This window comes from Pseudophryne corroboree, chromosome 6 (genome assembly GCF_028390025.1).
Source record: "Pseudophryne corroboree isolate aPseCor3 chromosome 6, aPseCor3.hap2, whole genome shotgun sequence".
Taxonomy (NCBI): domain Eukaryota; kingdom Metazoa; phylum Chordata; class Amphibia; order Anura; family Myobatrachidae; genus Pseudophryne; species Pseudophryne corroboree.
Window position 1 is genome coordinate 792,594,349 of NC_086449.1, and position 12,442 is coordinate 792,606,790.

General features: G+C 43.7%; 1 protein-coding gene across 1 annotated transcript in view; it reads left to right on the top strand.

Moving 5' to 3' along the window:
* The window catches only part of LOC134934690 (hepatitis A virus cellular receptor 2 homolog), a 137,949-nt gene that overhangs the window by 11,181 nt on the left and 114,326 nt on the right, over positions 1-12,442 (top strand). Inside the window, 1 exon segment of the mRNA XM_063930063.1 lies at positions 10,457-10,556. Within this exon segment, the coding sequence (XP_063786133.1) occupies positions 10,457-10,556 (100 nt within the window).

A 12,442-nucleotide genomic window follows, 5' to 3' on the forward strand; every position in this document is an offset into this window, starting at 1 on the left:
AGGCCATAGTCTGGCAGAGAATCTGCACCAGGCATAGGGCAGGTGCAAGCGATGGTGCTGAAGACACACCAAATTCTATTGTTGTGCCTAAAAATGCACAAAGTGGGTGTCCCGGCCCTTGCACAGTCAGACACATGGCTGTACACCAGGGGAAGAGCTGATACCAGCAGAGGCAACTACGGAAAAAGACACAGGGGCTTATTCATGTTTGTACGCACTTGCCTACGCAGCTGTGAATTTTTGAGCTACGGAATTGGTGATCGTGGCAAGTGAAGCTGCTGCACAGAAATTAAGATAGACACCCACCGGCGCCATTGCAAACTCATTCACAACTGCGTACACATAAGCAGACTATATGCAATAACGAGGAACAGCGACTGCTAGGGTAGCCCTGTGGCTAATTAGACTGGCCGAGGCTGTAGCGACCCAGGCGCCATGTTTTTGTACATACACATCCCAAAAATTGCCATGACTGTGTTTTTTGCTGCCGCTTCCCCAAACGGGCCCTTTCTGTCAATCACTCTGTGATCAAAATCTAAGTGCGAGTGCGATCGCGGCACATGCGCAGTCTGCCAATAATCGCTCCATTACGTGAACATTGGCATTGCATACTGACATGAATCAGGCCTACTATGGCCCTCATTCCGAGTTGTTCACTAGCTGCCGTTGTTCTGTCGAAGTCAAAAATATTACATAGGGAGAACATACAGACTCCACACATTATGAGTCGCTATGCTTGCAAATACGCGCAGCGAGCACAGCAATATATGGTAACATACGCATTTACACAGACATGCCACAGAGATAGATTCGACACATAATTATAACATATCAAGCGCCAGACATCATAATGTTTTAAAATTATATAATGAAGTAACATCATGTATGTGTATTATTGGAACGAAGCAAGATGGACATGTCATATTTGGTATTAAAGCAACCAGATAAATGTGTATATCAATTTGATGCCTGTTATTAAGTTGTAGCTCATTGCAACAAGTAGATATGATTAAATGTATGAAAGCTAAAGTCACTCTTATTAGAACAATGGATTTCCTGGAAGACAGCATGATTGTAGCCTGGAGCCAGTGGCTATCTCCTGTGATTACACCATCAAGGCTGGACCTTGCTTGCATATGAACTGACCAATGACTCATCATGAATGAGAAAGTTCCCTCCCCTAGACTAGACACAAGAGATCTGTGCACGCCCCAACTCTCAGTGTATTGCTGAAGAGACACACAGAAGCGTTCTTTTTCCCCTGGGTACTGAACGAGATGGGTTTCTGATGATACTCTGCTCCTTTGAGCATGGAGGGGGAGCGTAGTGAGCATTGAGGGAGATGGTAATTGTATCGCTGGCCTGTAACTGTATGGATTCCTGCTTCCTGTGTAAATTGTAACCATGTAACTATATATATATATATATATATATATATATATATATATAGAAAAGGGAATTGACACAGCGCCACTTGTGAGGTGGGTTCTCAGTATAAAGTGAATAAAATGCTAAAATTTATTAAAAAACACACGCAACCTTACTACAAGGTGTCTGCCAACCCTTAAGAACGCAGTACTGGTACAGGACTGCTGGGAAAATTTAAAAAATGGGGGAATAAGGGTACCGGCGACTGGTGTGATTTAAAATGCAATTGTTAAAAGATTGATTTAAAAGCCAAAAAACTATATAATGATATAAACAAGTTTATTACTCACATAAAAGTAGGTTTAAAACATAAAACTACTAGTAAAATCTTAAGAATGCAAATGTCTTAGTAAAAAGTAAGGAGTTCTAACTTAGGGTCTTAGGGTCTTTGAAGAAGTCAACTGTGACGAAACGCGTTGGGCTCCCTGTGGTGACCCCCCTGTGCCTATTTTAAAAGCTAAGTTAGAACTCCTTACTTTTTACTAAGACATTTGCATTCTTAAGATTTTACTAGTAGTTTTATGTTTTAAACCTACTTTTATGTGAGTAATAAACTTGTTTATATCATTATATAGTTTTTTGGCTTTTAAATCAATCTTTTAACAATTGCATTTTAAATCACACCAGTCGCCGGTACCCTTATTCCCCCATTTTTTATATATATATATATATATATATATATATATATAAAGCATAGGCGAATTGGCACTCCCTGGGCGGTATTAAGGCTGCGCCGGTGCCTTTTCCAAGTAAGTTGTAGTATAAAGTGAAAAGAAGGAGCGGCACTCAGCATCTTGAGAATAGGAAAGTGTATTAAATAACACAGCAAAAGATTCCGACGTTTCGGGGCTCACATGCCCCTTTGTCAAGGTGTGTAAAAGTGTACAAGGTGTAAAACATACCTTTATAGCGTGGAAGAAGCCCCATGTGTTCACACCGTGTGCGCCAAACGGCCCCGTCGTCCGGCGCCGTCCAGCGACGTCATCACTGCTTCTTTTTCATTTCTGTCTCCTTTTGTTTTTCTGTTATAATACTTAGGATCCCTAATGAATCCAGTTTTATATATATTTACACACAAATGTGTCTCCTAAAGGGTCTGGCTATATTACTACTCCTTCTGTATCTCCTGCTACTCAATCTCAGCAGATGATTAATTGTTGCTATCCAGAGCTTGTGTAGTATTGAAGTCACAGGCTCAACCTTTCGGTACTTAGGGAGTGTAACGCACCCCCTTGGTTGAACTAATTGCCTTTATTTGATAGTTATTTAGTGGCACTATCAGTTTCAATACATGCTGCTGTGATTTTGTGCAGTTTTTAGTAGGTGTTGGGCACTGTATGTATGTTCTGTGTCTTTTTAGCGCACTACATTACCCACGATACAGCGCGGCAACGACGTGTACCTAGTTACCATGGTACCGGGCGGCCGCTTGTTGATGACGTCGCTGGACGGCGCCGGACGACGGGGCCGTTTGGCGCACACGGTGTGAACACATGGGGCTTCTTCCATGCTATAAAGGTATGTTTTACACCTTGTACACTTTTACACACCTTGACAAAGGGGCATGTGAGCCCCGAAACGTCGGAATCTTTTGCTGTGTTATTTAATACACTTTCCTATTCTCAAGATGCCGAGTGCCGCTCCTTCTTTTCACTATATATATATATATATATATATATATATATTGTACATTGTGATATACTGAATACATATCCTTTTAATAACAAATATATACATCAATGAGCTTTGAAACTCAGATAATGTGTGGGTGTATTGTTTTTCTCTTATGGGATGTAGTGTTTTGCGATGTACAGCGCACATTCATAGCACATGGTAATAAGATGTGCAGGCGTCCACAATATATATTAGAGCGGGCATTTTAAATATTTGTTAGAAAGCTATTTGGCATTTACAGTTCGCTGCGTAGTGATCATTTAAAAATACGGCAAGACTGCGCATGCACCGCATTGCGCACGCACGGTGTACGGGTACAAAGAGCATTGTGGTTTTGCACAGGTTCTAGCGACGCATTCAGTCGAACTGCCGAATGTAGGGAGATTGACAGGAAGTGGGAGTTTCTGGGTGGCAACTGACCATTTTCTGGGAGTGTTTGGAAAAACGCAGGCGTGACCGGGCGTTTGCTGGGCGGGTGTCTGACGTCATTACTGTGTCATTCGTCGCAGCAATCATCGCACAGAATAAGTAAGTACAGGGCTGATCTTGTTCTGCACAAAATGTGTTTGCAGCCGCACTGCTGCACAGGCGTTCGCACTCCTGCAAAGTGAAAATACACTCCCCCATGGGCGGCAACTATGCGTTTGCACGGCTGGTAAAAACAGCTAGTGAACGATCAACTCGGAATGAGGGCCTATATCAGCCTCAATGTGTTCTTGCATCACTGTATATAACATAGCTTTCTTGATCTGGTTCACTCATTTTATTATTTATTCAATAACAGTTTTTTTTATATAGCGCAGCAAATTCCATTGAGCTTTACAATTGGAAACAACAGTGATAGAACAAGACTTGGTAATAACAGACAGTCATAGAGGTAGGAGGGCCCTGCTCACAAGTTTACAAGCATAATGGTCCACCAGATTGCAGAGGTTCTTGGTGGGCTGTATGATCATACAGTGATGTTGGCCTGGGGTCAAAAGATGGAAAAGTAAAGAAAGAGAAAATATGTGAAGATATGAGTGGACTGTACACTGGGGATGTAATTGTATAGGAAAGTTTATGAAGGTTATGTCGGCGGTTCCGGAATTTGATAATCTTACCTGAAGAGGTGAGTTTTCAGGTAATGCTTAAAGGTTTGGAAACTAGAGGAGAGTTTTATTGTGCGTGGTAGAGCATTCCACAGAGTGGGTGCAGCCCGAAGAAAGTCCTGCTATCGTGAGTGGGAGCGAACAACAAGTGTGAATGAGAGACGCAGATCTTGCGAAGAGCGAAGAGGTCGGGTTGGGAGATATTTTGAGATAAGCGAAGAGATGCACATTGGTGTAGTCAGAGTCGGCCCTAGGCATAGGCAAACTAGAAAAAATTGGAATACCCAGGGGAACAAGCAGCTTCTGCTGATTAAAATGATATGCAGCATGCCTATATTCTGTGTGTGACTGTTTCTATATCTGCATACGAAATGCTACCTTACAGTGTATTCCTGGAAATCACTGTAACGTAGTATTTTGTATGCAGATACAGCTACAGTCGCACACAGAATATAGGCATGCCACATATCAATCTAATCAGCAGAAGCTGCTTGTGCATCCTAGTCGCATAGCAAAGCAAATAAAACGCATTTTCGGCATAAAAGGTGCCTGACATTAGCAGAGCTGGGCAAGGATCTCCTGCTGCATAGAGTATTGAGCAAGATGTATGAGGACACATCTGTATCCAAGCAGTGTAAGGTGCCTTATGTGTGTCATGTGTATAAATGCATTAATAATGTGTGGCATATATGTAAAGGGTACTTTGTGTGTCATTATGTGTATAAGGGCATTAATAATGTGTGGCATATGTATAAGGGGCATTATGTGTGTGAGGGCATTAATAATGTGCAGCATATGTGTAAGGGACATTATGTGTATAAGGGCATTAATAAAGGTTGGCATAATGTGTAAGGAGCATTATGTTTATGAGGACATTAATAATGTGTGTCATATGTGTAAGGGGCATTATGTGTATAAGGTTCTCTACTGTTGCGTAACATATAGAAAGGGCACTACTGTGTGGTCTAATGTGAATAAAGAGCAATATGGTGTGGTGTAATGTGAATAAGAAGCAATTCAGTGTGATGTAATGTGAATAAGGGGCACTACTGTGAGGAGTAACATATATAAGGTAAAGTGGTACTATTGTGTGATGTAATGTGAATAAGGAGCAATTCAGTGTGGGGTAATGGGGGTCATTCCGAGTTGTTCGCTCTGTATTTTTTTCTCGCAACGGAGCGATTAGTCGCTAATGCGCATGCGCAATGTCCGCAGTGCGACTGCGCCAAGTAAATTTGCTATGCAGTTAGGTTTTTTACTCACGGCATTACGAGGTTTTTTCTTCGTTCTGGTGATCGTAATGTGATTGACAGGAAGTGGGTGTTTCTGGGAGGAAACTGGCCGTTTATGGGTGTGTGTGAAAAAACGCTACCGTTTCTGGGAACAAAGCGGGAGTGGCTGGAGAAACGGAGGAGTGTCTGGGCGAATGCTGGGTGTGTTTGTGACGTCAAACCAGGAACGAAACTGACTGAGCTGATCGCAGATGCCAAGTAAGTCTGGAGCTACTCAGAAACTGCTAAGAAGTGTCTATTCGCAATTCTGCTAATCTTTCGTTCGCAATTTTGATAAGCTAAGATTCACTCCCAGTAGGCGGCGGCTTAGCGTGTGCAAAGCTGCTAAAAGCAGCTTGCGAGCGAACAACTCGGAATGACCCCCAATGTGAATAAGGGACACTACTGTGATTAGTAATATATATAAGGTAAAGTTGTACTACTGTGTGATGTAATGTGAATAAGGGACACTACTGTGATTAGTAATATATATAAGGTAAAGTGGTACTACTGTGTGATGTAATGTGAATAAGGACACTATCACATGGTATAATGTGAATAAAGTTGCACTACTGTGTGGCGTAATTTGAATTGGGGGTGCTACTGTGTGGCTATGCCCCTTCCCAGCACGAACACTCCCTTTTTGGGCTGTGTGCCGAATGTGCGCACAGTTCATATTTAAAATATAATGAGGACCAGGGACGTGCAGTCAGGGGAGGCAGTGCCTCCCCTGTCATTAATGATTACAGTGATAAAAAGAAGATACTTATGACACATATTCTGTGTCATAAGTATCTTCTTTATAGTATTCAAATCATTATTTTAAGTCATAGAATAAGCTTGGGAGGCACTGATAGCAAGTGCCTCCCGTTGATAACGGTAACGGGATAGAGCGGGTGGGCGGGGTTGAGCACTGGGCTCTAAAAGCCCATTGAAAACAGTAGTGAAAGCGGCACTTCTACATGTGCCTCCTTGACAGGGACGGGCTTCCCCTGCCAGCGAGGCACATGTGATTGGACAGCGGATCCAGGGCTGGATCCGCTGGTCCAATCACAGATACGAGGACAAAAACAAGGATCCCCTTTATTCATTCCCCCTGACTGCTGTCCTGCTGGGTGTGATGTGAGCCTTCCTGACGCCCGATGCTCTCCGTTACCCCGCAGCTGGCAGCGCCGGGGAGGCCGGAGAGCAAGCTACCGCTAATTAGCGGCGCCGGACCAGTGGCGGAGGTAAGCTGGTAGACGGAGTGCTTTTTGCAGCGGCACTTGTCAGGGGCGCTGACAGAGGGAGGAGCGGGCGGCCCGGCTGCACCACCCGCGGATAATGTAGAATATCATAGGAGAACAGTACCGTAGTTCCAATTGAGAACTAATTTCTGCTCTTCTATCAACCATGAAGCGGGGGCGTCATGGGAGCTGTAGTCTGACCCAGGTGCTCAGCTAGGTGCCGGAGGCCACAGAACGGTGATTAGAGAACTACATTTCCCAGAGGCCTCCGGGAGCTGCATCTGGCTGCTGTCCTATTTTTGTTACTCAGTTCGCAGGGGGCTGGCTGAGGGGGCTTCTCTGGCTCCGCTCATCATAAGGGGGAGACTGCAGGAGGAGTAGGACAGTGCTGGGGCCGCCTTAGAAGCACGGCAGCAAAGGCAGCTTCCAGGTACCGGCCATGGGGCATGATGAGACAGTATAACGGGGCTTAAAATAAAACAAGAAGACACTGCAGACTGTATACTGAAATTAATATTAATACACCCCTTTCCACATATGAGCACGGGTCGCAGCCGGGAGCCTGACACGGGTGCTACCCGGCTGCGGCCCGTGCTCAGCCTCTTTCCCACTGCGCTCACCAACCCGGCATATTGACGGGTTGGTGACGCTGCTAGTGACGCGGCCAGCGCCGCCCTTCCATACAGTGTAAACGGGAGCCGTGTCGCATCGACACGGCTTCCGTTTACACTACAACCCTACCCGGATCATTTCCATGTCCTACCCAGGTAGTTACCCGGGTAGGATTCACGGGTCACTTGATCCAGGTTTTGGGGGGGACCCTTTTCCACTTACAAAAAACACGAGTAAATACGCGCCCCCTGTGCATTTACCCGTGTTTTTTGAGCTAGTGGAAAAGGGGTATAATCGATCAAGCGTGGCACAGATGGGGAGGGGAGGGAGAAGGGAATATATATTGGTGAATGGGACAGAACTGTGTATGTCATGAATTGTTGTTACAGTATAGTACCCCCAATTCACATTACAACATATAGTTTACCCAGTTCATATGATACCATATTACAATGAGCAGGTCCAGGGGCGTAACTAATTTTTTCTAGGACCCAAGGCAAAAGTTTGTAAGGATGTAAGTGCCCCTATGTATCACCCAATGGGGTAAAATGAATATAACATATGTAACTGTGACAGGGAAAGCAGGCTTCTTTCAGCTTTGCACCTATGGTAGCTACGCCCTTACCTGTGGGCACTGTAGAATGACATGTCAGTTTGCTACTTTATTAGATGTTCTAGATTGCATCTTCAGTAGGTGGTGGTCCCGATCATTGTTTACCTGCAACGCATTAGCGGAGCAGTGAGAATTTTGTTCATACCTATGTAAAACTGGTTTTAAGTGTAAATATGATTTTAGAGAATGAGTCAAGGCAGTTCTTCTAATTATTTTATGCTTCTGGTCTTATGAGCCCATGTACATTCAAAGATCCATTTTACATAGGGATCAATGATGCTAAATATTAGCTGCAGACGATGCTGACTGCTGCTCCCTCGTGGGGGATTTATTCCTGTGTGTGGCGTAACATGTATAAGGGGTACTACTGTGTGGTGTAATGTGAATAAGGGGACTACTGTGTGGTGTAATGTGAATAAGGGGAACTACTGTGTGGTGTAATGTGAATAAGGGGACTACTGTGTGGTGTAATGTGAATAAGGGGACTACTGTGTGGTGTAATGTGAATAAGGGGACTACTGTGTGCTGTAATGTGAATAAGGGGGCTACTGTGTGGTGTAATGTGAATAAGGGGGCTACTGTGTGGTGTAATGTGAATAAGGGGACTACTGTGTGCTGTAATGTGAATAAGGGGGCTACTGTGTGGTGTAATGTGAATAAGGGGACTACTGTGTGCTGTAATGTGAATAAGTGGAACTACTGTGTGGCGTAATTTTAATTGGGGGTACTATTGTGTGGCCATATCTCTTCCCCACAAGACCATGCCCCTTTTTCTCTGTGCGCTGTCCCTATTTGTAACATGGGGGGCACCAGTTCCTTACTTTGCCAGGGGCACACAGGCCAATAGATACACCCCTGGGGCCCGGTGCTCTCCGTTACCCCTCAGCTGGCAGCGCCGGGAAGGCCGGAGAGCAAGGTGCAGATAATCAGCGGCGCCAGACCTGGAGGCAGTGGCGGAGGTAAGCTGGAAGTGCTCTGTGCAGCCCGGTGCTCTCCTCCTCCTTCTCCTTTCAGGTAGCATCCTCAGCAGCGCCCGCCTGTCACAAGGCGCTGCACAGTACGCACAGTGACAGTACCCTGCAGTGGCAAACGCAGGATTTGCATGGGGGGGTTTCCAGAACTGTGAGGAGCCAAGCACGGGGGTGGGGACTGAGGTGACCCAGTATATGATGGGTCCGTAAAACTAGTGTGTCTGTGTGTATGTATGTATACATATATATATATATATATATATCTACACACATATATATACCGTATATACACCTCTCTCTCTCTATATATATATATATACACACATATACATAGCATATTAAACATGCATATATATATATATATACAGTACACATATATATACACACATGTATATATATCATGTGTGTGTGTGTGTGTGTGTGTGTGTGTGTGTGTTTATATGTATGTATATACATGTGTATATATGTATGCACATGGATATATATGTACTATAATTAAAGTAAAGTAAACTTTTTGTAAGTACTTATAAGTACCACCAGGAAGACAGGAGGCATAATAATAGTCATGCAGGACAAAAAACTATAAAAAAAAAAATATATATATTTTTTATTTTTTTTATTTTTTAGTGAGGGGGGTTTCTGGGTGCTCGGAAACCCCCCCTGCGTGCGCCACTGCCCTGGAGTCACCCATAAGTGTATGGCCCATACAGACACACAAGGGGTCACCTACCATCACATCTAGAGTGCCTATAAGGCAAAGGTACTCGGAGAATGGGGACTGGCAGCCGGAATACAATGTTGAGCTCCAAGCAGACGATACGTGACTCCTGAGTACTACTATAACATAGTGGCTGTATAGACGCCAGTGTGTGTGCTGCCCCGCACCAGGCACATCATCCCATGTACTGGAGATGTACTGGACAAGCCAGTGCCTCCCCAGCCATTGACCTCACCGCACGTCACTGATGAGGACTGCTATGGGTGAGGGGTGATGGTGCTGAGAAAGGGTTGCAGGGTCAGAGGTGGAACTAGCGGGGATGCTAGGGGGCACCAGCCAAAATCTTGCCTAGGGCATCATATTGGTTAGGGCCAGCTCTGGGTGTAGTTTGGTTAATAGCCGGTGACCAATGGAGGGACTGACAGAGGATCTGCAGACAAAGAACGTCTAGTGAGGAAGATTATCCTCACAGCTGCATTCAGAATGGATTGTAGTGGTGAGAGTATCTTTTTGGTTAAGACCAGTAATGGAATACTTTCTGGGTCCGAGTTGTAATAGTTCTTCATATAAAGGGCAGAGACTCCAAATAGTGCATAGCCCTTTGAAATGTATCATTGCTTCCAACATGCAAACAAACATGTATAGAATATCAAAAACATGCAAGGTAAGTTCACAAAACTGACTTACGTTCAACTCTGCCCCTAAGTATAATGGGATACTGACTGTGCACCTTTAAATCAATGTCCATTTTGAATTATGACCACATCCGAACACTACCTGGTGTAATAAATGAATTGTATCTTTTTTTCTTTCTAATAATGTGCCCCCCCCCCCTTTTTTTTTGTTATAAAGAAGACTAAAAACTCCCCGTTTACGGGTTACCAGATTTACAGAGTGGCTGCTCTTGTCACTGTGATCCTGTTCTTGTTGTTGGTCGTCATTCTATTCACACGTAAGAGATTACATTTTAAAACACAAACATGTTAGTGGTTGTGTAAACATGCCAGCCAGAGTACGTCAGTAGTATACTAAGCGGGACAGTTATCATCACACTCCTAGGGGCAAATTTACTAAAAGCTTCTTAAACAGAGAATTCCTGATGTTGCCCATATCAACCAATCAGAGGCTGTGTATCATGTCTCTATTGCCTTTTAGAAAATGATAGACAGCATCTGATTGGTTGCTATGGGCAACATCACCAATGCTCTGTTTTAGAAGCTTTAGTAAATTTACTCCCAAGTCTGGCAGATGTAGTAGTCTTCTACCTATTAAAAAAGACTATATCCCACTTTGACGTTATTATTGTGCTCAAACATGATTGATGATTGCAATTGTAGCAAGCATTTAAAGGGACACCTAGAACATTAAGATGTTATTGTGTTGTGCCATTAATGACTTAGTTTTTGTTTATATCACATTATTCTATTATTATTTTTGGCTTGCAAAATCTGGGCGCTTGAAGCATTTTTACAACACTTTGGGGGACATGTACTAAAGCAGTGATAAAAGTTCTCATTAGACAGGACCGTTTACTTCAATGTGGTTAGTAATTTCATGCCATGCAAATAGTCTATTTTGCAGTAATCTGCTGTTCTCCTTCTGTGCAGCAATCTGCTGTTCTCCTTCTGTGCAGCAATCTGCTGTTCTCCTTCTGTGCAGCAATCTGCTGTTCTCCTTCTGTGCAGCAATCTGCTGTTCTCCTTCTGTGCAGTAATCTGCTGTTCTCCTTCTGTGCAGCAATCTGCTGTTCTCCTTCTGTGCAGCAATCTGCTGTTCTCCTTCTGTGCAGCAATCTGCCATTTCCTTCTGTGCAGCAATCTGCTGTTTCCTTCTGTGCAGTAATCTGTTCTCCTTCTGTGCAGTAATCTGCTGTTCTCCTTCTTTTCATTTATCAAGTGGTCAGAAAAGAAGTCTATTTGTAATACAGGTTGAGTATCCCATATCCAAATATTCTGAAATACAGAATATTCCGAAATACAGAATATTTCGAGTGAGATTGTGAAACCTTTGTTTTCTGATGGCTCAATGTACACAAACTTTGTTTAAATCACAAAAGTTATTAAAAATATTGTGTTTAATGACCATCAGGCTGTGTGTATAAGGTGTATATGAAACGTAAATGAATTGTGTGTATATACACAAACTTTGTTTAATGCACAGTTATTAAAAATATTGTATAAAATGACCTTCAGGCTGTGTGTATAAGGTGTATATGAAACATAAATGCATTCTGTGCTTAGACTTAGGTCCCATCACCATGATATCTCATTATGGTATGCAATTATTCCAAAATACGGAAAAATCCCATATCCAATATACTCCTGGTCCCAAGCATTTTGGATATGGGATACTCAACCTGTATTATACCAATTCACTAATTGGTTTACTGTTCACCCAACCATCCATATAGGGTGTCATTCCGAGTTGATCGCTAGCTGCTTTCGTTCGCTCAGCAGCGATGAGGCAAAAAAAGGCACTTCTTCACATGCGTATGTGGCGCAATGCGCACGTGCGTCGTACTATTGCAACGAACTATGTAGTTTCACACAAGGTCTAGCGAAGCTTTTCAGTCGCACTGCTGGCCGCAGAGTGATTGACAGGAAGAGGGCGTTTCTGGGTGTCAACTGACCGTTTTCAGGGAGTGTTTGGAAAAATGCAGGCGTGCCAGCAAAAACGCAGGCGTGGCTGGGTGAACGCAGGGCGTGTTCGTGACGTCAAAACAGGAACTGAACAGTCTGAAGTGATCGCAAGCGCTGAGTAGGTATTGAGCTACTCTAAAACTGCACAAAAAAAGTTTGCTTCCGCTCTGCGATCCTTTCGTTCGCACTTCTGCTAAGC